At 49.6% G+C, this 25333-nt stretch overlaps 17 protein-coding genes across 25 annotated transcripts; 10 read left to right on the top strand and 7 right to left on the bottom strand.

Moving 5' to 3' along the window:
- Positions 1–2294: 2294 nt before the first annotated feature.
- On the top strand, positions 2295–3264 carry H257_06977 (GTP cyclohydrolase II). The gene has a single exon (XM_009832373.1). It carries the CDS (start codon positions 2355–2357, stop codon positions 3207–3209), a length of 855 nt encoding a protein of 284 aa, XP_009830675.1. The 5' UTR covers positions 2295–2354; the 3' UTR covers positions 3210–3264.
- Positions 3265–4754: 1490 nt separating this feature from the next.
- H257_06978 (CMGC/CDK/CDC2 protein kinase) lies at positions 4755–6005 on the bottom strand. 8 transcript variants are annotated; one of them, XM_009832377.1, is made up of 5 exons: positions 5757–6005; positions 5602–5702; positions 5278–5552; positions 5023–5201; positions 4755–4963 (listed from the first exon to the last, which is right to left on the bottom strand). In XM_009832377.1, exons 1-5 carry the CDS (start codon positions 5988–5990, stop codon positions 4784–4786), a joined length of 969 nt encoding a protein of 322 aa, XP_009830679.1. In that variant the 5' UTR covers positions 5991–6005; the 3' UTR covers positions 4755–4783. The 8 variants fall into 8 exon arrangements, with proteins under 8 accessions (XP_009830679.1, XP_009830682.1, XP_009830680.1 ...); XM_009832380.1 differs by having other exon boundaries at positions 5023–5218; XM_009832378.1 differs by having other exon boundaries at positions 4755–5201.
- Positions 6006–6682: 677 nt separating this feature from the next.
- H257_06979 (hypothetical protein) lies at positions 6683–6901 on the top strand (the record flags this gene model as incomplete). The annotated part of the gene is made up of 1 exon (XM_009832382.1): positions 6683–6901. The coding sequence occupies one exon, from the start codon at positions 6683–6685 to the stop codon at positions 6899–6901; it is 219 nt and encodes a 72-aa protein (XP_009830684.1).
- Positions 6902–7001: 100 nt separating this feature from the next.
- H257_06980 (hypothetical protein) lies at positions 7002–7511 on the top strand (the record flags this gene model as incomplete). Its single annotated transcript, XM_009832383.1, has 1 exon — positions 7002–7511. The coding sequence occupies one exon, from the start codon at positions 7002–7004 to the stop codon at positions 7509–7511; it is 510 nt and encodes a 169-aa protein (XP_009830685.1).
- A 1245-nt stretch (positions 7512–8756) lies between these two features.
- H257_06981 (hypothetical protein) lies at positions 8757–10715 on the top strand. Its single transcript, XM_009832384.1, has 5 exons — positions 8757–8839; positions 8901–9692; positions 9752–9911; positions 10030–10288; positions 10365–10715. The coding sequence occupies exons 1-5, from the start codon at positions 8776–8778 to the stop codon at positions 10641–10643; spliced, it is 1554 nt and encodes a 517-aa protein (XP_009830686.1). The 5' UTR covers positions 8757–8775; the 3' UTR covers positions 10644–10715.
- A 154-nt stretch (positions 10716–10869) lies between these two features.
- H257_06982 lies at positions 10870–11637 on the top strand. 2 transcript variants are annotated; one of them, XM_009832385.1, is made up of 3 exons: positions 10870–11304; positions 11357–11435; positions 11477–11637. In XM_009832385.1, the coding sequence occupies exons 1-3, from the start codon at positions 10876–10878 to the stop codon at positions 11581–11583; spliced, it is 615 nt and encodes a 204-aa protein (XP_009830687.1). In that variant the 5' UTR covers positions 10870–10875; the 3' UTR covers positions 11584–11637. The 2 variants fall into 2 exon arrangements, with proteins under 2 accessions (XP_009830687.1, XP_009830688.1); XM_009832386.1 differs by having other exon boundaries at positions 11357–11637.
- A 341-nt stretch (positions 11638–11978) lies between these two features.
- On the bottom strand, positions 11979–12458 carry H257_06983 (ribosomal protein L17). The gene has a single exon (XM_009832387.1). It carries the CDS (start codon positions 12436–12438, stop codon positions 12034–12036), a length of 405 nt encoding a protein of 134 aa, XP_009830689.1. The 5' UTR covers positions 12439–12458; the 3' UTR covers positions 11979–12033.
- A 1330-nt stretch (positions 12459–13788) lies between these two features.
- On the top strand, positions 13789–14628 carry H257_06984 (hypothetical protein). The gene is made up of 2 exons (XM_009832388.1): positions 13789–14190; positions 14251–14628. The coding sequence occupies exons 1-2, from the start codon at positions 13840–13842 to the stop codon at positions 14545–14547; spliced, it is 648 nt and encodes a 215-aa protein (XP_009830690.1). The 5' UTR covers positions 13789–13839; the 3' UTR covers positions 14548–14628.
- A 243-nt stretch (positions 14629–14871) lies between these two features.
- Positions 14872–16107, bottom strand: H257_06985 (hypothetical protein). Its single transcript, XM_009832389.1, has 3 exons — positions 15770–16107; positions 15462–15681; positions 14872–15370 (listed from the first exon to the last, which is right to left on the bottom strand). Exons 1-3 carry the CDS (start codon positions 16060–16062, stop codon positions 14912–14914), a joined length of 972 nt encoding a protein of 323 aa, XP_009830691.1. The 5' UTR covers positions 16063–16107; the 3' UTR covers positions 14872–14911.
- Positions 16108–16163: 56 nt separating this feature from the next.
- Positions 16164–16795, bottom strand: H257_06986 (hypothetical protein). The gene is made up of 4 exons (XM_009832390.1): positions 16684–16795; positions 16540–16632; positions 16408–16486; positions 16164–16359 (listed from the first exon to the last, which is right to left on the bottom strand). Exons 1-4 carry the CDS (start codon positions 16756–16758, stop codon positions 16262–16264), a joined length of 345 nt encoding a protein of 114 aa, XP_009830692.1. The 5' UTR covers positions 16759–16795; the 3' UTR covers positions 16164–16261.
- Positions 16796–16901: 106 nt separating this feature from the next.
- On the top strand, positions 16902–17876 carry H257_06987 (hypothetical protein). Its single transcript, XM_009832391.1, has 4 exons — positions 16902–17010; positions 17096–17374; positions 17429–17501; positions 17560–17876. Exons 1-4 carry the CDS (start codon positions 16957–16959, stop codon positions 17658–17660), a joined length of 507 nt encoding a protein of 168 aa, XP_009830693.1. The 5' UTR covers positions 16902–16956; the 3' UTR covers positions 17661–17876.
- Positions 17877–18005: 129 nt separating this feature from the next.
- Positions 18006–19089, bottom strand: H257_06988 (hypothetical protein). Its single transcript, XM_009832392.1, has one exon. It carries the CDS (start codon positions 19071–19073, stop codon positions 18048–18050), a length of 1026 nt encoding a protein of 341 aa, XP_009830694.1. The 5' UTR covers positions 19074–19089; the 3' UTR covers positions 18006–18047.
- Positions 19090–19181: 92 nt separating this feature from the next.
- On the bottom strand, positions 19182–20567 carry H257_06989 (hypothetical protein). The gene has a single exon (XM_009832393.1). The coding sequence runs from the start codon at positions 20535–20537 to the stop codon at positions 19362–19364; it is 1176 nt and encodes a 391-aa protein (XP_009830695.1). The 5' UTR covers positions 20538–20567; the 3' UTR covers positions 19182–19361.
- A 472-nt stretch (positions 20568–21039) lies between these two features.
- H257_06990 (hypothetical protein) lies at positions 21040–21849 on the top strand. Its single transcript, XM_009832394.1, has 2 exons — positions 21040–21286; positions 21341–21849. The coding sequence occupies exons 1-2, from the start codon at positions 21065–21067 to the stop codon at positions 21395–21397; spliced, it is 279 nt and encodes a 92-aa protein (XP_009830696.1). The 5' UTR covers positions 21040–21064; the 3' UTR covers positions 21398–21849.
- On the bottom strand, positions 21412–21902 carry H257_06991 (hypothetical protein; the record flags this gene model as incomplete). Its single annotated transcript, XM_009832395.1, has 2 exons — positions 21412–21788; positions 21849–21902. The coding sequence occupies 2 exons, from the start codon at positions 21900–21902 to the stop codon at positions 21462–21464; spliced, it is 381 nt and encodes a 126-aa protein (XP_009830697.1). The 3' UTR covers positions 21412–21461.
- Positions 21903–22029: 127 nt separating this feature from the next.
- Positions 22030–23108, top strand: H257_06992 (serine/threonine-protein phosphatase PP1). Its single transcript, XM_009832396.1, has one exon. The coding sequence runs from the start codon at positions 22067–22069 to the stop codon at positions 23000–23002; it is 936 nt and encodes a 311-aa protein (XP_009830698.1). The 5' UTR covers positions 22030–22066; the 3' UTR covers positions 23003–23108.
- A 1307-nt stretch (positions 23109–24415) lies between these two features.
- H257_06993 (hypothetical protein) lies at positions 24416–24799 on the top strand (the record flags this gene model as incomplete). The annotated part of the gene is made up of 1 exon (XM_009832397.1): positions 24416–24799. One exon carries the CDS (start codon positions 24416–24418, stop codon positions 24797–24799), a length of 384 nt encoding a protein of 127 aa, XP_009830699.1.
- Between the last annotated feature and the right edge of the window lie 534 nt (positions 24800–25333).

Below are 25333 nucleotides of genomic sequence, written 5' to 3' on the forward strand. Positions count from 1 at the left end.
CCATGTCCCAATCACGCCGTCAAACTATTCATTCGTTGAGTGATTCCAGTGAGGACGAGCGACAGTCGAAATGAACATCACTTGGATGATGAATCGTTTGGATTTGGGATTTCACCCTGAAGAAGGTACAATGTTTTCTTCACACGGGCATATAGAACCATTTTTCATCAATGTGAACATACAGTGTAGTCTCATGTTGTAACGGTAGCGAGCTTCACAGAGTAAATTGGAAAGTGATTAGATTGTCGTCTTAAACTACTAACTACGAAAATGTATACTATACTAAACTACATGAAGTAAATGTTCTTTCTCTACGGCTTCTTCAACGGCCTTGCCCGCTAATGGTGCGACAATCTTTAGCTTGTTCGACAGTCTTGCCATCGTTCTCTTAACGATGCGACAAGCTGTATTCTTGGTCGGCAACCTTGCCATCATTACACATGTCATCGACAACAAGACTCGCAATTCACGAATCCATTGGCCTACTTGACCCGTGCTGCTTTATTTGGTATTCGTGAGGAGTGGCTTGACGTGGCTCGAATGACGGTCAAGGAGGCCATACTTGTAGTACCCATGCAGTGTAGTTGGCGGCATGTTAAGAATAGTGCAATCGCTTGAATTGTTGTTCGATCAGTCTTGGGAATCGCAGCAATTCGTTCTGCAAGGTCCGTGCAGTTCTGCTTTCGCCCAGCCACTCCCTTGATAGGACTCGATACGTCTTGGCACAGCGTGTTTGATGTTGGGTTAAACTCAGCACGTAGCCACAAACACGCAATGGTCTGCCAGTTGCAACCAAACATTATCGCCACACGCTTGATAGGACTCGTGCGGAAGCTTCCCATTGGTTGACACTAAGAGTAAGAGGTGGTGGGACATATCGCGGCGTTCTTGCGATGTCAAAGTTCCTTTTCGTTGCAACAGGTTGAGGCATTGGAGATAATGAGATCAAATCGGTTTTCCCGCTCTAAGTTGGCTCCATTCAAGCGCCAAACGATAGGGTCAATCAAGGCCGACATTTTGGCACTGATTTTTGTCACCCATGGGTTTTATATTCAAACTTGTATCAAACTTTAAAAATGTTGGACGAAATGCTCTGAATTAAGCGAAATCACACAAGTTACAACTGCAAAACCCTCCGCTATCACCTGATACCTTTGGAATGTAATATTTCTGAAAACTCTTTGAGAATCACAAAAAATATCAAATCAATCAATCATTTTCTTTTCGTAAGGAGGTACAGTAGTACTAACTATATATAATAGCTGCAGCCAATCCTGCTACCTGAGGTTTCAGGGCAGTGGTGATGTTCATGACAGAACAGGGTGTTCTGACTCATTTGATATACGTATGCTAGTAGAACGCGATTGATTTGTTCACGTTGTCCACCATCAGTACGAAAATGCAATTCAAAATATACTGTAGCTATACAAATAGGGGTGTTTGGAAGACTGTCAGTGACGAAGCTATATCGTTAAACAAGCCACCTGCTCACGTGATGTGGTAGAACTTGAACATAATAACGATCTCGTGTGGCCATTCTCGATGCTTGGTGTCGGCACCGCCAAAATCGACCAGAAGATGTTTCCGGAAAGGCCAGGAAGGTTAGGATGCACCAACATTCCCAACTACAACGATGACGAAAACATCACAGTCAAACCTGTTAAAATGTATACCATTTAAAATCGAAACCCTCGTCGTCCAACAATGCCATTGGTCGCATAGTTTGGCCGTCATACATTTGCGAGATAGTTTTGATTTGGTCACGATGGAACGATGTAGTAGAATCGAATGTGTCTGATAACTACGTAGTACTAGCATGGTACATGGAGGTCGTCGATTATTCTCTTTCACTGTGAGAATCCATACTGCTCGCTCCATTATAACACCCTATGAAGTACGGTGCTTTTAATGGGGAAACGGGTGTTATTTGGGGCAATTGACATTTGAGCGCCAAGTTGGTCTGTAGGTGTTGAAAGGATTTCCAACTAACAAGTAAAATGCACCACTACTTCGTAGTATTACGCATAATAACCATATATTATTAGTACGAATCACGTAACGTTAAGCTTAGCGTTACTCGGAGTAAGATGAAACCCTTTCATGAAGTTCGACGTAGCAAAGAAACGGCAGTGTTCAGATTGAATTTTTTCAGAATGCCCTTGATGAGAGCCTTTATTATTCGTGGTATATCTTATAAAGTACGGTACTCAAGGTCGCACTTCACAGAATCACTTGGAGTTTGTATGGACATCGTGGCACGACCAATAAAAAACGCCCACGGCCACTACGCACAACTCGCCTCAGACCACGTTTCGCAAGCTGGCAGCGGTCGCATTCTACGTCGACCCAGCCCGATGAACATGACATCGTTGCGGAACATGCCAGCGCCAACGTGCGTGGAGCCTCTCAAGTGCTGCGATTTGGACAAAGCAGGGCTGACCGGCATGGGGTGTGGGGTCTCGACGTCGTTCGTGTCGGCGGCGACGCTGCCGACGAGCACAAGTGAATGGCGCATGCACGCGTTCCGGTCGCAAGGCTGCCGTCGGGCGAGCGAGCCGATTGCGCTTGTATATGGAGACGTTGAAGACAACATGTACGTGCGTGTGCATGACCAGTGCGTGACGTCCGAAGTGTTTGGGTCGCTTCGGTGCGACTGCAAGGAACAATTCGACCATGCCAAGGCCATGATGGTGGCCCAAGGTCGAGGCATGTTGATTTACATGCCACAGGAAGGCCGCGGCATCGGTCTATCCAACAAAGTCCACGCGTACTGCTTGCAAGACCAGGGCGCGGACACGGTGGACGCGAACCGCGTGCTCGGCTTTGAAGACGACTACCGGTCATACGAGCCAGTCCTCCACATCCTGCAACACTTCCATCTGTCCAGGATACAATTATGCACCAACAACCCCCGCAAGATCCACCTGCTCACGGAACTCGGCGTCGAGATCACGGCCCGCGTCCCCGTGTTGATCCCGACCCAGAAGCACAACCAGGCGTACCTCGACGCCAAGCTGCACCGCATGGACCACTTCCTCGAGCACCTCGCGCCGGCGCCGTCGGCTTGTGCGCATGAAACCAACAGAGACGACCTCGACCACCACCAGCATGATGGTGATGTGCGCATCGAGCAACAGACCACCCATATCCTCGTTATGGTGGGCAGCGTCCTTGCCATGGTCGTGTACTTGCTTGTCAACAGTATTTAGAATCGCCCCACGTAATCCCACGTCGATTTTGAATAATATTTCATGTCGTCGTCCACCCTTCATATTATGTAGCTGTCGAGCTATCGACCGGTCAGGTCCGTTGCATGTGCATATGCCGCGGCTCTGGTCATCAACAGCGCAAGCAAATGTCCCCTTGTACAGACTTGTGATTATTGTGTGTTTTGCTAAAATTAATTTCGCCCAGATCCAAATGTCCTCGAAATGATGACGGGAATTTCATCACCAAACATATTTCGTTAAAGTAATAAAAAATATCATCTCCAACCTAGCATAACATCAGAGAACGTGTCGGCCTCGTAATGTTATGCCAGTCTCTCCATATCCCCAGCACACACGCACACCGACTGTACACACAGACATCTCAAGTACATCAACTGGACGTCCGCGCTAATTACCTTGACGGCAGTGAAAACTGCGAGTTGGATGTGCATTTTCTGCCCAAATGTTCGAAATTCTGACCAATCATATCATCGCAGCTATTTGTATGCAGTTTTCACATTGAACCACAATTGGCAAGTTTAACCGGAACGACGAACCCATCGTTGTTCGCCCTACGAAACAGTATACACACTGCAGTACTTCGAAGTAGTTTCATTCATACAGTACCTACAGATTCATTGACGCTACAGTACTCTTGAATGCACGCAGCAATGCGCAAGCTATACTACCTGTACTGGTACTGTAGTATACAAACGTTAGTATAAAATGTATTCCATTGTATTGTGAATACTAATTTATTATTGATAACATGTATTATTAATAATAAATTGATTCATGTAATTCCCGGCCAGCTTGGCGTACTTTCTGAGTGCCATAACTCGGTACCCATTCATCCTATGAGGCTGCGAAAACATGCATTTTGAAGATCGTGACGAGCTTTATAACTTTATGCAGGTCCCATCATTTGTATTGCACGGTCAATTTACTCGTCGAATTTCTAAAATTCAAATTTTCCAATGTGAAATTAATTCCCAGGCAGTAAGTCACTTGAATAATGTATGCCTGATTTGTGTGACAAAATCCTCAGAACCTCTTAATAATGATATGTATAAAGTATTCAAGTAATTAAATTTAGAAGTGCAACTAATATAAAAACTGTATTACATGTCCGACAAGCATAATACTACTAGAAATCTTACAAGTATTTGATACAAGAGTACGTAATTTTGTCTAATCATAGTCCATGGATGATTGTGATTGGCCATTTGCTGGCCGGGAATTAAGCACCTTAGCTGTGAATCATTCAATTATTGATTATTTGTTCTCTACAATATTTTTGATATATTCTAACCAGAGGCCTACTGTAATGCCAATATTTAGCCCTACAGTACAGTAGTACTGCGGAGTACAGTACTAAAGGCAACAATTATTTATTTTTTCTTGAGCGTCCAACCCAATTACTACGTAGTACCAGTATCTACTATTAATAGTATTGTTTTGAATTTTCATTACTGATTGCATATGGCTTGACATCGCACATGCATATAGTCGTTAGGACAGAAACCGCATTTTGTTCACATAAACCAAGATTTGCCGTCAATACTAAGGTAATATTAGTATGGGGGCGCCATGCCGTTACTACTACTAGTATTACTAGTTTGGTGAAACGCATACAAATGCGACTGTGGTTGGTGCACAGGTGGCTGGCGCGACGGCTGCAAATCGTCAAACCAGGGGTGGCCCAGTGCTTGCTTGGCGGAAATACGTTGGCGAGGTTCGTACACCAACATCCTCTATAAATGCATACACATATTTGTAGCCTTTAAAATTCCACCATCGTTCGGTTATATACCATCAACAAGTCCATGCCACATGCATCCAACGACGGCACGATGTCCATCCAAGGCTGCGGCTGCCATTTGGGGAACGAAGTTTTGAAATCCGGCAATGAGCTCACGCCAGGCCACATGTGGTCGTCTGGGGTTCCCAGCACTCGAAAAATGCGAAACAACTCGTCGATTTCAGAATCCCCTGCGTCAACACATAACCTTTTCAATCTGATATAAAGCGTCGTCCATGGAACTGTCACAATGAATATCATCCCTACCTGGGAACAACGGCTTGCGGTTGAACATTTCCGCGAAAATACAGCCAATGCTCCAAATGTCCACGGACGTGGCATAATGCGATCCCCCGAGGAGGATCTCCGGCGCGCGGTACCACAACGTCACCACTTCATGCGTGTAGTTGCGAATGGGAATCCCAAAGGCGCGAGCTAGGCCAAAGTCGGCCAGTTTCAAGTTGCCCTGGAGGTCGAGGAGCAAGTTCTGCGGCTTGAGGTCTCGATGGAGGACGCGGTTTGAGTGGCAATACGCAATGCCCCTTTGAAGAACATGAGATATTGGTAGATGGAGACAGGGACAGGATGTACAAGAGCATTTGATGCACATATCGCTTAAGCACGAACGGTACGAGCGTCGGGCCGTGCAGGTCCATGAAGTGCTTCAGGTCGTGATCAAGAAACTCAAACACCTGTACAACAACATGGTGATGTAGTAGGGACAAAGAGTAAGGCCGTGGACATACCAGATACAGCTTATCCGCTTGATGCACCACGTCGTACAGATGCACGACGTTCGGGTGCGACAGTTCCTTGAGCAACGAGATTTCACGCATGGCAGTGCTGGGCACGCCCTCGTCCTCGGACTCGAGTCGAATCTTCTTTAGCGCCACAGTGCGGTTGGTGTTGAGGTCCACAGCCTTGTACACGACACCATACGTCCCTTCGCCAATCTTGCTCACCTTCCGGTAGTTGTCCATCGCACTCGAAGAAAGTGTAGGAAGGCAGAGCGCAAAAGTTGGCGGCGTACATTCATCCCTGTGTTTTATGTGTGTCATTTATTGTCACTTGGGGTTTGTATGGATGTATTTTATTTCATGTACGATGTACTGTACGCACGTACAATACGCACACGTACGTACGGGCAGTTGACGTTTCTGATGCGCAGCCAAACTGCCAATGCCTTGGCATGTTGGATTGGCCAAGAATCCTCTGGTTCCTAGAGGCATTCGGCTTGGGTTAACTGGTTGGAAATGGAAACGTACAGAGGTGTTCTTACACTAATTGGACTTTCAAATGACTCCTCGGAGTTAGGTTGTATTGTCAAGTCGATTCGTTATTGGAGTGGGGTGCTCGATCGAATGAACACCAAATCAGCAAACAATCGATTGACCAATCAAAACCCAGATCAACAATCGAGTAGCCAATCCAAGCCACTCTTCGACCAATTCAACATCAATTAGTGTGATAATGTAATTAGTGTAAAACTGGACGAGTCTCGATGGATTGATTTGGCGAATCAGCACTAATGCAAACGTTACACTAATTACCAGTCACACACTAATATTTCCAAATCCGAAACGCCAGGCGAGAGATCTTGAAACTGTGGTGGGAACCCCAAAGTCCGAAATTCAGTACCACCAGGTCGCATCCGTACACGGCCACACATACGATGGGGCAACGCCTCAGTTGCTGCGGCTGTGGCCCAAGGCACCACAACGTCGAGTCGAACTACAGCAACCTCAAGAACCTGCCGCAAGTGGAAGACGACAGCTGGAAAAAGTACAGCTCGTACACCCTCCACAAGGCCGCAATGTTGTCCGACGACCAGGCGTATGCACCACCTCGATACGTTGGTCAGTTTTCGGCTGAAGCCGCGTGGGAACTCTGACCACGCCCCACGTAGGTCGGTCACCGAAAGACACTTATGAACGAAACGATATTACATGTAAAGCCTTAACACAACATAGTACTGTAATGTATCCATCCCAATGCTAAATGTCCCATCCGTGATGTCCGCTTCCCGACGGCGACTCATCAAACTTTTGAGAGCTGTACTTGAACCGGGAGCTGCTGTCTTCGTACGAATCTCCTTCCTTTCCCACCGTTGTGCCATTCAAACTACTCATGGACGACATGCGGGGGTTGCCGTGTTGATGGTCGTAGTCGTTGCTGGTGCCGCTCTTGAACGAGAGCTCTGTCTCGTCTACAAAGTGTCGAGGGGACGCGAACGGGTCGTCGTCGCCGTCGGCGGCGATGCCTGTTGTGTAATCCACATTGTGAGGAAGGTTTCCATCATCGTAGCTGCTGTTCGTGATGGACGGCGATGTCGCCGACACCATGACGCCGCGAGGAGGCGTGTCGTTCTTGGCTGCGGACGCCATCATGGTAAGCTCATTCTTGAGCAGTTGCGCATGCAAGTCGCGGTTTTCGACTTCGGGGCGAGGGCCGCAACAACATCGAGCTCCCATGTGAACCGGCAGACAAGGACTAACTACTGACGAATCGGGTAGTTGATGCGAAACTGATCCACAAGTGCTGATTGACAGTGAACCAACCTACCAAAATTAATACCCTGTATGGTTACGTAGTAGTTCGCTGGACTCAAACAAGATATGCCTTAGAATTTTTGGCTCTCTAAAATACTACCCTGTATATTATAATTTATAATCACTTTTTTATCAATATGAAACGGCTGAACAAAATCAACTTTAACGGGTGAACAATCTTGAAACGTTTCACTTCGTGATTTTGAATCGCTCATGGCGATTATTCGAGAATCGAATTGAGTTAGATTTTAAGCTTATTCAATATATGGTATACACATTTGAGATGAATATTTTGACTGGGCCAAACTATTCTAATCCATGATTGGATGAAATTTCTTCCTAGCGCACTTTGATTGGCTAGGACATTTAAAATATATTATTCGATTAGGGCACGGTAGGACCATTCCTCCAATGTTGAAGTGTCGACTATAATTTTAATAAAAAATAAAAAAAACGAGGCACAACCTAAGAGGACTCCAGTTTCGAATCGATTTGACAATAGTACATTAACGTTACAAAAGCCTTCCGTGGTGCAAAAATCGCGGAAGGTTTTTGTCATGTCGAGTCTTGAGGTTGTGCCTCGTTATGTGCATAATCGCAATGGAACAGAGCGATCGACATGTTTGGGTAACGTTACTGTACTGCTGGGCTGCGTTGCTGTGGGAATTCTCGATTAGAGAGGTTTAGTCAGCTAAAGTGTCCGATTTGTTCAACCAGCTAAACCACCCATCGTCATCGTGAACATTCAAACACGCTGTAGTATGGAGGTAGGATTGAACAACTGCGTGCACAATCAGTTAGGGTGGTTCTGCTGGTAACTTTATTGTCCGTATGATATCCACCCTTCCCAAAGTAACACCATGAGTCGGTTGTGCAAGTGTGTTTGCTTCATAATGCGTTGCAGGTGCGGCTAAAGTATGCACATTTAGCAGTGTTTTCGGTTGGATACTGTGATTGTGACGTCTTCAGTTTGTGGTTTGTGTGGGTCACTCGAAGACTGGAGAGCAGGCACGGCAGTAAGATACATATTGTACTGTAAGTAGTACAAACGGCAACGGTTCCCCAGTTGAGGGCATGAATCCCCCCCTGTCATACTTTATTTCAAGACCTCTATGCTTCGATTTAATATAGCCAATCAAACAGGTGTGTTGGGGCTATTTTTAGACAAATCCACCCAACGCCCTGGCAGTGTAGTACATTACATTCGTCGATTGTGATGTCAACGCATGAGTTGCTCGACATGAACGACGCGTTTGGTGGGGACATGGACTGCTCCAAAGGTACAACCCACTGGTGTACATCCGAGTATTTCTTACACGGAGTACGTACGTACACTTGTAGAGCCAATGGACCCTGTGTTGATGGAGGATTCAGACATGCTCTGTGATACGTTGAATCAAATATGCGAGCTCGAGCAGCAACAAAGCCAGCAACAGGCTCCGCCTGCAAAGGATGCTCCTTTGGGGAGCGATCTTGATGTTTTCGATTGGGCAAAGTCGGAGGGTGGCAACAGCCTGGATAACTCCATTCGACCAGCTGAACCATGCAACGGCAGCACTTCGTACCTCCACCTTGCAGGCATGTCGACCAATGTGAGTGACACAAACAAGACCGTAGAAGACGCGTTATACTGCGACGACGACGATGACGACAGCAGCAGCAGCATCTCCAATCCGATCAAAATTGAATTAACTCCATCGCAGACTTGGCAGACCACAGACTCGAAAGACAACGGCGCAGGACTGCTCTCGGATATCGACTTGCCCAATATGCTGGACATGTTCAACGCCATGTATGCCGACCAAACAGGAGCACCGCTGTCTACCAACACCGTGGACCACCACTCAACTAAGTTCCATCCCCTGAGCATCCACATCCCGACGCCGATTTCGATTCCCCAATATCAACCGCTGCAACCCGCCGCAGTAACGTACCAAAACACCCGACTTCTGGCCCCAAATAGCACCCCCAACATCCACTTTACGTCACCCGTGTACTTTAACCATCTGACCCCCCCACAACCTCCCCCTTCCCATCGACGATCTCCAGGCAATCCCACACATTTTCCTTCCCGCCCTGCTCCTCCAAACACTGGACTCTCTGCCAACGCCCTTTTGTCCCCAACATATCACGGTACCATCGCCATTGACAGTGTAGGCACATGTATTTTTGTATTGAACTGTCGCGTCTAGGACAAGTGATGGCCAGTCGTTTATGTTGTCCAAAGTCGAAGACGCCCAAAGCCCTGCCTCGATTCACTCTATCCCCCGACATAGCCGAGCAAAAACTCATGCGCATCTTCTTTCTGCACTGCGACCCCGTCACGAAATGCCTCAAGTTGCCCCATCTCTTGTAAGGCTTACCTTCGACTTACTTACGTTCTCTTTACTTATGGTCGAGAGTTGGCTATTTTTCCTTGATGGGCGGGGTTACTGTGTTTGCTGATTCCACGCACACGTCTGGTTATTAGAACCATGCTCACAAAGCACCGCATCAAGGAAGATGCCCCCATGAACCTGAGCCTCCTCTTTCCGCCCAACGAAATCACCACGACTCCATTCCCTCAGTCGTTGTTTCGATCGGAAAGCGACATGCTGTCGCTGGAAGCGTTTCAAAGCGCGTTTCAAATTTGCAATCGATGCACGGAACTGAAGCGAAAGCAGTACGCGGTCACTCCGTCCAGTGGAGGAGACGCGTCCGGCCCTGTGGTTGTGTCGGCGCTGTCTAGGGTATGATTGACCTCTTACCTGCTGTATGTGCACAAGTTTGTATGGTTCAATGGTCAGTTGACTTTGGTATGGGCAGGATGTTATGGATGACGTGGCCCCCGTGCTCGTGCGCGTGGTGCCACTGACGTACGAAGGGCCAAAGATCAAAAGTTGCGACCACTTTCAATGGACGTGGTGCGAAGGGTTTGACAAAACCGGCAACGAAAAATGCAACGGTACCAACCGCCACGACAAGTGCCCCAAGTACTTGGCCAACTGCACGCTGTGGAAGCACCGACTGCCGCCCAAGAACCGAAAGTCCAAGGGGCCAGATGACATGGACTCGCCCGCCAAGAAACTCAAGTTCTTTTCCTAACGTGTAAATAGAACCCAAGTCATCTTCGTGGAATGAAAGTGCTTTGAATTGAAATGGAGAGGGATTCAATTTACAACTTTTTCTCCCACTACAGTACCTGTCATTCACAGCATTAGTTAGTACAACTGAAACGTTAAGTCTTAGTACTATTAATAGTACTACGCAGTAGTCCGGATAGTGAGATTTTCCCGGATACAATGGGCGTCCTTCAAGATTTGAATTTTGTGTCAACATGGCCGATGAGATGACGGAGGTGCTGGTGGTGTTTCAATGCAAGACATGCAGTGTGATCGTGGGAGACTCTGTCAACTTGATGCACGTCAACGAGGAACGACGGACTTTCACACTCAAGTTCGTTGTGAACATCATCCGCAGTACTGTGCCAATCCACGCAGCTGCCGGCGGCGAGGACGCTGGCAACACGTTCCACGATCTGCTATGTCGCCAATGCAAGCGAATCCTAGGTAAATGGTACAGTGCCACCGTCCCACAATTTGATGCATATCGCATGGCATACACGCTTCATGCCGACGACGTGGCGGAATATGCCGTGGGGGCGGACGCTCCAGAGGACGAATGGTCCATGGAAGGTGCCGTGGCCGTGGCACAATGGAAAGCCAACATGACGCACATGCGGGAGCTCAGCAAGCGGCTCGCCAAGGTAAAGATTCCCTCATCGTTCCTCCATCCTTGATTCTAAGTATTTTTCCAAGGCGCAATTGGTGTTGAGGATGGTAAACGATCGTATTGCCGACAGCGAAGGACTTGTCCAAGCAAGGCGAAATCACAGCGGTACATCGCTGAGCAAGACTTTGCATGTAATGTCGTCGTAGGTGTGAAGAAGCAGCGCACGACGACGGGCCCGCCATCCCGATTGCCTCCTCAAGCGAACAGCTCCGGGCGAGGCCATCAAGTTAATCTGGTCACCAAACAAATATAATTTCAACCATCGAAACCTACGCAGGCCTAACGAATGTGCAAATCGGATTTTGAGTGCATGATTCAGAGTACCTGGTACTGGCGTCCACATTTTGTATGAATAAGCCGTCGATAAGCCCCACTAGTAACTAGATCTACCGGTAGATGGGGCTAATTAAATATATTATATATTAGTAATTTATATATATTGTATCAAAAATCAAAAGATCATGCTAACGTGAGGCCTGCTTGTTCGTGAATTTATCATCACTATTAATACAATGCCGAGACTTGTGTACGTACGTAGCAGGACTTTTGACCAAACTCAGCGTGAGCTTAAGGTATGGATAGGATCGGGAAGAACGCAAGGAGAATGTAGGCCTACCACAACGTTATGCAGAAGCGGACATGCTACCCTTGGATATCTCAACATGGTTTTGTTGGGGGGTTTATGTAGTATTCCTTTACAGATCTAATCGGTCTTCTTGGCGTTGCCGGGGCGAGGGCGTCGGAGCTCGCCTGGCCGGTCGATGTACTCGATGACGGCCATCTCAGCGTTGTCGCCATATCGGAAGCCGCTCTTGAGGATGCGTGTGTATCCCCCTGCTCTGTCTTCGTAGCGAGGACCCAACACGTCGAAGAGCTTGTCAAACATGGGCTTGGTGCGGATGATCGACTCGGCTTCGCGACGCGCGGGCAGGTCGTTTTGCTTGGCCAAAGTGATCACTTGGTCGGCCAGACGGCGGAGTTCCTTGGCCTTGGGCAATGTGGTCTGGATGCGTTCGTGCTCAATCAGAGACGTCACTTGGTTGCGGAGAAGCGCCAGACGGTGCTCGGTGGGACGGCCCAGCCGACGGAACGCAAGGCGATGGCGCATGATGCAGGGCAGAAATCAACACTGCTGCTAAATCGATGGTCGCGGCGCTTTTCATATCCGGACGATAGCCAAATTATCCGGAACAATTAATTCCTGAAACGCTGAGCGAACATATTACCCCACTTCTACGTACTCCGGGAAGTATACTACTATTTGACTACCACTAGTACAGTGTAATTAGATATTTACAGCTTATGACGAGTTCCCGTAGGTCATTAACGTCACTGGGCATAGCTCTATAAATTGGCTATGCAGCCACTGAGATCGGTGTTGGCGATTGCCTCGGCGCATAGTTGTTTACTATGAGTAACTTATTTGAGAACTATAAGAACAAGGTAAAATATTAATATGTATTCGAGTCGCGGACCAAAATAGTGCTTTTTACTGCGGTCCTGTATATGGTGTTTTTGTTTCCTACCATTTCCTACCAAAACCCTACCAAGTCCTACCATCCGTATAATTCAGCAGTTATTCGTATCCCCCGAAATACCGTACTTCGTGAAAATAATCGGTATTTGGGGCACAGGATCCATTGCCCCAACGAAGACAATTTTCTTCCCAGGGTGTACGTACAGTAGTCCACCCACAGTTTACAGTCAAGGAGCGCCGATTAATGAACCTCTGTAGAATTCACCAGACTGCCCTGTGTACTGCACTAAATTGGGCATCGCCTAAGGGCATAACGTTATCCATTTTGCGACTGATTTGTTGGAATGTGAATCATGATGGCGTCATTTGCAGTACGCAATGTACCAACACTGCACGTCAAGGTCTCATTGCACAGACCTTAGACTAACGTTAGGTTTTACTAACGTTTCGAATATGGGTTGCAATAGTTTAGTCTCATTTCCAGGGAAGTCCTTGCAATACAGTGACTTTCCATAATAACTTCAACGGAATCTGCCTACCAAGTGACAACTGCCAGTCGCAATGCGTCACACCATGTCCATGCCGAAAAAGTGCATGCGGTACAGCTCAAAATTCAAATACATCCATTGTTCACATTGCCTCAATGTCGAATGTGTCACATTAAAGGCAGACCTCCAAAACCGATCTCAGGTTTTTGTGGCGCAAAGCCCTGCACGTGCGATGCTGTTCAATGATAGACCAGCGTAAGAGCCTTTGGGGCGCCTAAAACTTTTGTCAGCAGCCCTTGTGTGTGGGGGGGCTGCATGATTGGGACAACATCAACCGGTTAAATCCGTATAACAAATTTTAACCGGATTCCGGATAACTGTCCTACCAAGTCCTACCATGCCATAAAAATTACGACCAAATATATACTCTATATTTGGTCGTAATTTTAGAAACCTGTAAAAGCACATGGTACTAAGTTTCAGAGGGCGAAGTGCCAGCCCTGCATGTGGGTGGTTTGGAACTAGGTAACAAGCAAGCACATTCATGCAGGCAGTGGTCACTAAGCGCGTGGTGGCGGCCGTGACTGGCCCGACGCAGAAGCGTCAGTTCATCTCTGTGGCGCACAAGTACAAGGAAGCGTACGAGCGCTATGGCTTCTGGAACTGCCTCTGGAAGCTGTACAACCCTGGTGACATCAAGTTTGGCAAGGAAGTGGGCGAAGACCGCTTCGGCAACAAGTACTACGAGGACGTGACCGAAGTCGCGGGCCAACAGCGCTGGACTGAATTCAAAGTGCAGACCCACCAAGAGTTCGGCGGAGACCAGATTCCCCCCGAGTGGCACTTGTGGTTGCACCAGGTCACCGACGCCAAGCCCACGGACCCAGGCCAGAAGGTAACGTCATCATCGTCCTAGCTGCTCGGCCTCCTTGGACTTATCTCCCTTCTCTGCTAGCCTGAGAACTGGACCAAGGTGTCTCTTGTCAGCGGGAGCAATGCGCCGTACAAGACGCACTTGGGTCCCGTTGGCGAATTCGCGGAAAACCAAACGACCTACCGCCAGCGCGCGTATGGCGAGGACAATCACCAGTGGCTGAAGAATGGCGAGCCTGACCGCTACTACCTCCAGCCCCGCCATCCACTGCGCCTCCGCAACCGCGGCAACAACGATTTCGACCACATCGACTACAACAACCCCGATGCGCCGCCCAAGAACTCGTCTGCACTGTTGCGTGGACTGGACAAGAACTAATGGACACCGCTGTCGATATAAGCCAAAGTAAGGAAACGTATCAGTGCTCCCTGAGTCTACGTCAACAATATTCGTTCTGCCAGTATATTCGTCAAACACAACTACATGCGATAATGCGCAGGTGGATGTCGTCGTTGTACTTACATCAAAGTGGCTTCACTGGGTTACATCTACGACAGGCTCGTGGACGTGTGCTGGTAGTACTGTCGCCACACAATAGCGCTAAAACACGGCCATGTCTTCAGTATCTTTCCGCTACCTACAAGCATCTCATCCAGACTATCTAAATACACTTACTACCATCCATAACTAGCCTCCATCCGATGCAGCGTACTCGAGCGTGTGTATATTATGAGCACTAGCATCACCCGCCTCCTTTGAGAAAGAACGTTTTGGCCGCGCCTTGCAGTACCTGCCGCGACTCCTTCATGCTGGCTTGGGACGCGGCCAGTTCTTGGCGTAGTTCGTGCAACATGGTGCCGTTCTGGAAGTTGCTGACCAATTGTTGCATCAGCTGGGGGTCCATGCTCGAGTTGTTTTGGCCACTTGTGGTCACTTCCTTGCTGCAGCTGTCCCAATCCGGCCCAGCTTTTGCCTTCACCTGTTGCTTGGCGGGCACGCCATAGATGGCCGACGTCTTCTTGGCTGCCTTGGGCTTACTGGGCTTGGTTGCTGGTTTGTGTTGTTTCTGTAAAGTGCCACTGGTACTACTGCTACTGCTCCGGCTCGGCCGGTCCTGGTGTTGCTTTCCATGCTTGGCCAAATGCTGCGCGATCGCATCATTCGAGTCATCTGCTGCATCGTTCGCTTGGAGTTCCTGAGCCTATTCAAACAATAACTGAATCACCACTTCATTGCATAACAACTCCACCATCGGCAACATCCGTGGCTTCCAAGTGGAGCTACGAACTTACCCGTAGTTCGTTAGCGTATGCAAACGCCTGCTGCACCAGCGTCAGGTCCAACGGCGCCGCCTTCTTCTTATTGCCTTTCTCTACACGGCCATACCCACTGCCGGGTACATCCGGTCGTGGCTGGTCCGACCCGCCGCCGCCGCGCAGTTTCGACCGCTCGGCTTTCAAGGCGGGCAGTAGGTTCTCTGTGGACTTGGCGCCTTTGGCGATCGTGCCCAAGCTGAAACATAAACCACCAAACACCGATCAAGCGTGTCCACAATACACATTACTGCTCCTGCTACTGCTTTTTGTTGGGTGGACTGTACCTGGGACTGGGTCGATTCAAGAACGATTCGACTTCAGTGTAAAACTCACCGTGGTGGGCCATCGACGCCGAATCGTGCGGCAGCCCGTCGACGTCGTCCAGCGAGTCTTGGGCGTCGTAATACGCACCCGAGCTGCGCGGTGTCGGAAGACTCGTCATGTCGTACGCGGTACTACTGCTTCGGCTACTGCTACTACTACTGTGTGTCATGTCGGTCCTACTTCGTCGAGATGACTGGGCAGCTGGCGGAGACGACGGCAAACTCGGGAGCGTCGTAGTCGCGTCCGAGACCATTCACGGTGGTCGTCCGTCCTGGTGCGTGTTTTGCCCAGAATAGCCACTCCTTTGATGAAACGCTTGCGGGTGCCACGTGAAACTGTTTGATCTCACACGAGGCAGTTACAAGACACACATTTTGCATTCAACCGATTCAAACACTACGTGGCGAAGGAGTGGCCTAAGGGTGGCTGGCTGGCATATGAACAACAACGAACTAGTCGTCGTACGACGGGATTTGGCTATAGTCGTAGCCGTGCCAGCCTTTGTAAGCCCCGTAGAGCTGAGTCGTGGCATAACTTCCAGGGATAAACGCTACGCAATCAAATCCTTTGAGGCAGGAACATCATACATAGGACGTACTGATGAGTCCAAGGACGAAAAACGAAAGCCCCTTGCGCTCGCCGTCGAGCCCAAACAACGTACTCACGTACAACAAGACCTAGGCGCACATCTGTCAGTGAGACGTGGATATGCCACTTATGGTTATCGTACAGAGCCCAGAGAAAACAAAGCGACCGCTGCCAGCCCCGTGCGCACGGGGAAGCGTTGCTTGGCACGGTGCCAGCGCGATACGCCTTTCGACGTCTACAGTAATGCTGGTCCGTGAGACTTGTATAATCAAGGGGAGCGACATACCGGGGAGATAGCATACGTGCATGGATCGAGGTCCGCCGACGCCATGAAGGGCTGCTTGGTCGCGTCCTTGACCATGATGCCGAGGCGTGACTGTTCAACTGTGGAAAGTTTGCGACGCTCAAGGGCATCCATCCGGATATGGGTCTTCATACCGGATAAAGTATCCGGAAGTTGAAGCCGGCATGTGCAGCGCCTGCTACTGGGCGGTATTTTGGGATGGAACGACCAAGAACCTGAAGCCGAGACTGCGTCCGCTATTTCAAGTCGATCAGCATGATGAGTACCGTCGCTCCTCGTGAAGTCCTGGAAGCAGCTGCCCTATCTAAGGTACACCTCAAACCTCCACACAGTTCGTGGACGATGTGTCCTTATGATCCATTCCACCGACTCTTCACTTCGCATGTAACCTTAGGACCAAGATGACGATGCGGCTACCGTAGACATTGATCTCAAAGACGACGTTCCTCGACACAACAACAGCCACGCCAACTCGAGCGATACCAACAACAACAACAGCAGCAGTGGAGGTGGATTTGGAGGGTTCACACGCAGCACATTCAGCTTCTCCAAGGTTCTCCAGCCCACCACGAGTGTGACTGCGTACTGGACCAAGCTCAAGGACGCCGTGCAGGACTCCCAGATCCCCGTGCGCACAGCGGCGGCGGCGCTCTTGCTGCTTGTCGTTGGCATCGTACGTACGCACGCGTGTATCACGTTGCATGTATCTCCACTCGCTCTACATTAGGTGCTGCTCATCCTCGGGTTTGTGTCGGCCGTGGAAGGCAATGGGGTGTCACACTTGTTCCTAGGTGTCATAGGTATACATGTACCTATCCTTCGTTCATCGTGATGATCATTCAATGTGTGTCGTTCTAGCGTTCATTCCCGGCAGCTATGCCACGTTCCAGCTCTACGGCGCATACCAGGGCTGGCGCGGCTACGCCTTTCACAACCTTCCGTCATACGAAAATGCTTAACAACGTCTAATCCGTTTATGAATTGCCATACCGGTATCATGAAGACGACTACAACAACGTTAGGATTGGCCTTCGAATGCGATACCGTGGCTTCACAACGACTACGTAGTTATTCCGTTTCTAATTGGACGACACTGTGACATCGACTATTATTGTCAAGTCGATTCGAAATTGGAGTGTTCGTCAATCGAATGAAATCGGCAGACAGTCGATATACGACCAATCAAAACCCAGAACACGAATCAAGTGGCCAATCAAATTCACTCGTCGACGACCAAGTCAACACCGAATTAGTGTGTGACTGAAATTAGTGTGATACTGGACAATCAGAATCGATAGCCAAATTTTGGGTAAAAGGACAATATGTGTTTGTGTTACTTCGAAGTACTATAAACTTCCTGAAGACCGCGAGCACGCTTGGAGCTTGGCTCGCAAGTTCTTGAGCTCTTGGTCGAGGCGGGAACTGCTCGAGATGGGGCTGCTTCGCTTCGGACGTGTGCTGTCGGTGGAAGGGCGCCGAGGTGGCAGCTGCTCCTCATGGGATGGAAGACTTGGGGAAACGGAGTGCATGGTGTAGACTTGAAGATCCCGTCGCTGCTGGCGATGGGGCGGCGACGATAGTAACACGGCCTGGCTGGTGGGATGCTGCGGACGGGGTTTGGACGAGGATGCAGCAGTAGACGTGGTCGTCCAGGGATAACTAAAGTCCATACTCGTGTCGACAGTGGTGGTACTCAGCATGTGCTCGCAGCTGTCACGACGCCGCCGCCGCCGGTGGCCTATGGATGGCGATGACATGGGGGACAACGGTTGATGCTCGTGTATTCGATAGCTCGAGTGGGGTTCGAAGGAGGACGAGTTGGGACGGCGGTGCGGGCTATGAGAGGTCACGGTTGCGTGGGAAGCAAGGCCGTCGAATTCGTAGCCGTAATGCGAGTTCGAGGATGGCAATGCTGTTGTCAATGGACGCGGTTGTGGAAGTCCATGCGACGAGGATAAGCGACTTGGTGCAGATGCACTGCTGTGAGTAGGAGACACATCATTACGAGAAGGCAATGTCCGCAGTGTGGGAGAGGTCGGTGCTGACTGCTGTTGCGGGTCAACCTGCGGCGATGTCGTGACCTGATCGACATCATCGGACTCCATGGACTTGGTCTGCAGCTCGTGGTTCAGCAACGTCACTGTCTCGCTTAGTGCACTAGCAGAAGCGCGAGCTTCTTCAAGTTGTCGTCGCAGCAACATGCGTTCCACAACGGCTTTCGCGTTGTCCCTGGCAAAGGTTTGTCGTAGAAGCTGGATCTCTTTCTCCTGGAGGTCACATGTGTCTCGAAGAGCATGTACTTGGGTGGACAACGCATGCAGAGAAGCCTGGTGGTTCTCCTGGATCTGTGCCAGCATTGACTGCACATCCATTGCCGTTGTTGGTCTGTCTATCGGAATGAGAAAGCCGTGGTAGCAATAATACGTCGATTTCATTGGATAAAAATGTTTGACATTGGTTTAAATCGATCCAATCAACACTCGAAAGTCATCATTTTCAAACTTTCCCCCCAAAGCACAAGGAGAAGACATTTCCGGGCGGCAGAGTACGAGGAAACCCCCTCCCTTCCGGCACGATCGCCGCGGAAAATGCGCCGCTTCGTCGATGGACATGTGCATACCTCCGTGGAACAACTCACAACATGGTACATATATCGTTCGTTACAAGAACACTGTGTTTTGATTCTGACTGTCGGCCGCGCCTTGCAAGAACACGTCGTGTGCAACCTTCATCGCGTCCATAGTCTTGGGGAGTCCAATGAACGAAGCGGATTGCATGATCACTTGGACGACTTCGGACTTGGACGCGCCGGCGAGAAGCGCGCGGCGGATGTGGGTTTCCAGGAATCCATTGCGGACATGTTGGGCGACGAGGGACGCGACGGTCGTCAATGCTTTCCACTTTTCTTCGAGCGGCGTGTAGTGATGGCCAACGTAGATGTCAACTAGCGTCTGCATGTCATGGGGGATTTCTGTCGGTGGCAGCATCATCTTGAATGGATCCAGCGTTGGTTTAGTAGGGGTCGGGTCGACTCGAGACTGGGACGTCTTGCCGCGTTTCGTGGACGGTTTGTTGTCTTTGGATTTATCCATGTTATCCAGGGACGAGGAAGACGCGACCTTGGGAACCAGATGCCGTAATCGATGCACAGTGTCTGGCTCGAAAAAGTGCAATCGCTCTTGGGACGACGAGTTCTCGTAGTGCTGGAACATCACCTTGTGTTGGAGGTCGTGGTGCATCGCATAGTGATCGGTGCGGAAGGGCGGCGTCCAATACTTGATGCCCTTCACGTTCATCTTTCGCTTTGTGTCGTCGGCCGACACTTCGCGGCCGTAATGGACGCAAAACATGCATTGCACCTTGGAGACGGGCGCGGTCGTTGGCCCGATGACCTTTAGTCCGTACTTGATTGCATGTTCTTGACGAAAGGCGCCCTTGCGCTTCGCCGGCGGCTTTGGGTCGTGGTGGACGGTGCCACCGAGTGAAAATGCGTCCAAGTTTGGTGCACCGTAGGCATTCTCGAACGACTGCGACGGAGGAGACGGTGGCGTGTGGTCTTCGAAGGACGAAGAAGGTGCCTGATCTTGGTTGGTGGATGCTGCGACAGCGGCTGCAGCAGCAGCAGCGGCGGCGTGGTCATAGGCCGCCTGAAGGTGGGCGAATTGCTGTTGTTGTTGTTGTTGCTGGTCGTAATGGTACTGCTGCTGTTGAGCATGCTGTTCGTACTGCACTTGCTCGTACGACTGTTGTTGTTGATACGCATGCTGCTGCTGCGTCGCCACAGCCGCCACATTTGTCCCACGGACGACCGCATTCGGAGGCATATTGGGCAGCATCAGTGTGATCCCAATGCCTCAAGGGGGGAAAGAACCCAAAAATGGGAGCCAGTTTCCCCGCCTCCAGATTATATATTTGCTGGTCATTGATTATTCGTTGATTATTATCCAATCATTTCAGTCTTTACACTATTTAACTCACTGCACAGTACTACTTGGACACGTATAATCAAAGTGTATTGTACACTACACATCCCCTGATATAGACATGTTTCTCATCACTAGCATTTAGCCTCTCGTACCCTGTAACTTGGGACTCTATCCTACCCCCAGTGAGAATGGAGCTACATGTAATTATATTAGTGTTTCATGACATGTATTCAAATTATAGCCAATCCGGTGACCCCGCGATAATAATCACTTTTAGGGCAAATGCCTACTGTGGCAGATGTTGAGGAAATGGATTGGTTAAAATACTTGTGATTTATTTGAAATGGACCTGTTTGATTGGCTTTCGCAATATACCTATCCAAATGAATATTAATTGTCCGAGTTGGATTCTGCATTTACCGACGAAGTAGGACACGATGGACGAGTATGTGACTCGCGGGGTGTATGTGTTTGGCGCTATCTGCATCTTGCTGGTGACCTTGTCTCTGGGATGGATCACAGTGTGGAAGTTCCTTCTCTCGAAGATCTCGTTCATTCGGGAACTACTCGACTTGAACCCATCAAATCCGGCGCCGCCGCCTACAAGCGACGCCACCCTCGTCCCAACATCATTCGACGAACGGCTGCGGCAATACAAGGTGCGCTTTCCTTCACATGTATCCATGTCAGATGAGGATGTTTGTTCCCCCTAGGCAAATCCCCATCGAAGGCACACAGGCAGCACGTTGATGGCACCGTCTGGGCAGTAGACCACTCGGTCCAGTAGGCTTACAAGACTTGAAGTCACATTATTACCACCTTGCGACATATTTGTTACGAGCGTGATCTATGTTCGTCATGTTGGTGTCGTCGTTGTTCCTCTTGGCGCTGCATGGCTTGTTGAATCCGACTTGAAAATGTCTCTTCGGCATTCGGATCGATCAAAGATGCACGGGAAGCGGATGGTTCAGTTGAAACGCATTCTTCTTGAGATGGACGCGATAGAGCTGGTGTGTCGTCCCCGATTGTATCGTCACGCGCCACGTCGGCTGCAGCAGCAGCAGCGTTTACTTCGACCAGAGGTCGCATGACCGTAGCTTTCAGCTCTTCCGGTAACTCCCAGTAGCTTCGTCCGTGAACCAGGTTGAAGTAATATGAGCGCTATATGCGATCAACGATCTACTCTTAGACGTCGCATCCCGCATCACACGAGCAACTTACCCCTGACGCCGCATCGACATGCTCCGTCCAAATTCCTTTCTTCACCACACTCATCCAATTTACTTTGGTCTCACCTACGGTAAGGTGGATTTCGGATGGAATAAAACATTATCCGGATTCGTTGGATAAGAACTTCCATTGGCTAAAAGGTAAACTTGATAGCCAATGGCATTTCGTGACGGCACATTCCTCAGACACTTGCATTCGCCGACATTGTCATGGCATCGGACCAAGTGAATGTCGATGTGATCGTGGACAAACTGCTAAGCGTGCGTGGGGCGCGGCCAGGAAAGCAGGTGAACTTGCTAGAAGAGGAGCTGAGGTACCTGTGTGTGCATTCGAAGAAGTGCTTTATGGCGCAGCCCATGCTGCTCGACCTGGACGCGCCTATCAAAATCTGCGGCGACCTCCACGGCCAGTACTTTGACCTGCTAAGTCTCTTCCAGTTCGGCGGGTTTCCTCCCCTTTCCAACTACCTCTTCCTTGGCGACTACGTGGACCGCGGCAAGCAAAGCATCGAGACTATCGCGCTGCTGCTTGCGTACAAGATCAAATACCCCGACAACTTTTTCCTCCTTCGCGGCAACCACGAAGACTCGTCTGTGAATCGTCTGTACGGGTTCCACGACGAATGCAAGCGCCGGTACAACGTCAAGCTATGGAAGATGTTTTGCGACACCTTTGACTGCCTTCCCGTCGCCGCCATCGTCGAACAGAGCATTTTCTGCATGCACGGCGGGCTCTCCCCCGAGCTCCTGGACATGCAGCAGATTACTCGGCTCGCGCGACCGGCGCCCATGCCCGAGACAGGTCTCCTCGCTGACCTCTTGTGGGCCGACCCCGAGGCTAACATTCTCGGCTGGGGCGAGAACGACCGCGGCATCAGCTACACCTTTGGCGTGGACGTGGTCGTCCAATTTCTCAAGCGACACGACCTCGATATGATCTGTCGCGCCCATCAGGTCGTGGAAGACGGGTACGAGTTCTTTGGCGGACGAAAGGTCGTGACGATCTTCAGCGCACCAAACTACTGCGGCGAGTTCAACAACGCCGGCGCCATGATGGTGCTGGACGAAGCGCTTCTGTGTAGTTTTCAGATCCTCAAACCCGTCGAGAGAAAGTGGACGGCCCCTGGGGGCTTTATGAGGAAATAAGTCTAGATCTGTACACGTCGTGCCATGGAAACACATCAAGTGCTTTGGTTAGAAATGGTCAAGATGAAGCGATAGGTGTTGTAATCCCAGTTGGCATCGCGTATCCTGTCGTTGGCTGCACTGAACTACGTTACTACACAGGCCTTTGAAAACGTTGGCCAGGATTTGTCTCCACATGCTAACAGTTGCGGTTTCCCCCCGTCCGTGTTCGATATGGAATATACTGCCTAACCGCACACAATTGAGCGAGAACTTCAAAATGTGAGTGTACTACACTGTACGCGTGTATGTATATGACATGTGAGTTTGTCCCACTGAAGCAATCCACGAGCTGGTTTTCCACGTAACGCCGCCGCAGCTGCTGACCGTTCGTGCTGACGTTTTTGGCCACCAGTCCTGGCAATTTGTGCTATTGTTTCGGTCACATAAGTACATGGATTATTGCCATGTGTTGTTTGTCTTGATAGGGAACGAGGTATACCAATTCACTAGACCACGAAGCAGTGGAAAGTGTCAAGAGTAGACTAATTCAAGTACTGCCAAGTCACCTGCATTTCTGAATGTGCCCACGCTTTGATAGCCATGGTCAAAACTGCATTTCGCACCATTCAACTTTTCACTCACTTTCGATGTTTATATGTCAAATACTACTCGCCATTTCGCTGGCGTAAATGATTTGGATCATTCCACCAAGTCGCCCTTCTACCAGTCAGTCTTAGTACAGTCGTAACGTTAACTGGAGGAAATTCAATTCTGAGTCGCCTTCACCTTCGCCTTGGCCTAGTCTCAAACCATTGTCCAATCATATTGTGGCCAATGACGGACGATACAAGGGCGGCGTGTGCCCCAACTGACAAAGTGTGTGGGTCACTGGTGAGACCTACACGCTGTGCGAGGCCTACCGCGTCCGCCACAACAAGATCCAATGCAAATCCGACACAGCTCAAGCGAGTGTTGGCCCAGCGCAAGCAAAAGAATGTACTCCGACCCCCCAGCCCCCCACAATCGAAAGGTACTCCTAATAAAAAAAGTGCATTCCGTGCCCATCGTGGAGCTGCTCCCGGAAGAAATCGCGACTTTCGTGGACATAATGTAGTAGTAACGTTAACACTGATGTTGGCTAGCTACTACTGTACGGTAGTTCGGAATGTGTACGTGAAAGCCCTTTGGACGTATTCCAGAAACTCGCGCCATGCATGCGTTGGATGGCGTAAGGTTCAATTCGACTTGGAAATGCGGCACACACAACATGGTACTTTAATTTCCTGGATTTCATAAATCCAGGGCTTCTACAGGGGATTTTTTAGTATAGAATTGGAAAAGTTTCCTGTGAGCGTTCGATTGTTCCTTGTACGAACCGACGATCGTCGTTTTCATTTGTGTTCGCGACGTTAGCATTACGTGAACCTTACGATGCTCCCATATCGCGGCCAGTGCCAGTACAAAGGAGGTCGGTGCCCCAACGAGCGCACTCTCAAACGCACGGGGGAGCCCCACACGTTGTGCGAGGTCCACCGGGTTCGACACAACAAAATCCAATGCAAATCCGATGCAAAAATGCGCCAACTCAAGCGAGTCATGGCCCAGCGCAAGCAAAATGCACACCGTCACGTATCCCGCCTACTACTCCCAACAGTTGTGCCTGCACCTGCAACATTCACGACACCAGTCGAGCCCGTGGACCTTCTGTCAGACGAGATCGTTGTCTTCATGGGCATGATGGGGATGCACTTCAGCAAGGGAGCTAACGAAGAGCACGTGGACGTGCCAAGTGTGGACCTTGTTGAGCTATTGTGATAGGCAGTGGAGAGTGAATGTAATAAAGTTGTGCTAGATGTGCTAGAACATCGGGGGATGGAGCCGTGTCCTATAGGTATATTTCTAGTATTGCGATGGTCGAGTGAGACTACTGAATCCATCGACACTTGCTTTGAAATCACTTTCGTCCGATAGGGTTAACGTTACTATTATACTCGGAGTAGTAAACACTTCAACATTTTCACAGGTTTGTTTTGAGAGTGGATTTCTTCCTTCAACGTTACTGAAAAGTTGGAATTATTGCACTCGAAATGTGCCAATTTGTGTTGTTGACAAGAGTCCACAACCAACGCCTTGTACTTTTGACGTCTTCGACGATATCTGACAGGATTTATACACTTTAGCGTAAAGTTGCAAGGCCACTGTGAGTGATGTCAGGGACTGCGATTCGTACTTGAAACGTAGTGTGGAATTTACCATTGCATTTCCAATGGTGGGGTTGGATGGTATCGATATGCATGTCCAAACCTCGGCATAGTGCCGGCCTGACTTGACTTTAGCAGTACTACTCCA

This window comes from Aphanomyces astaci (genome assembly GCF_000520075.1).
Source record: "Aphanomyces astaci strain APO3 unplaced genomic scaffold supercont1.14, whole genome shotgun sequence".
In the NCBI taxonomy this organism is placed as follows: Eukaryota; Oomycota; class Saprolegniomycetes; order Saprolegniales; family Verrucalvaceae; genus Aphanomyces; species Aphanomyces astaci.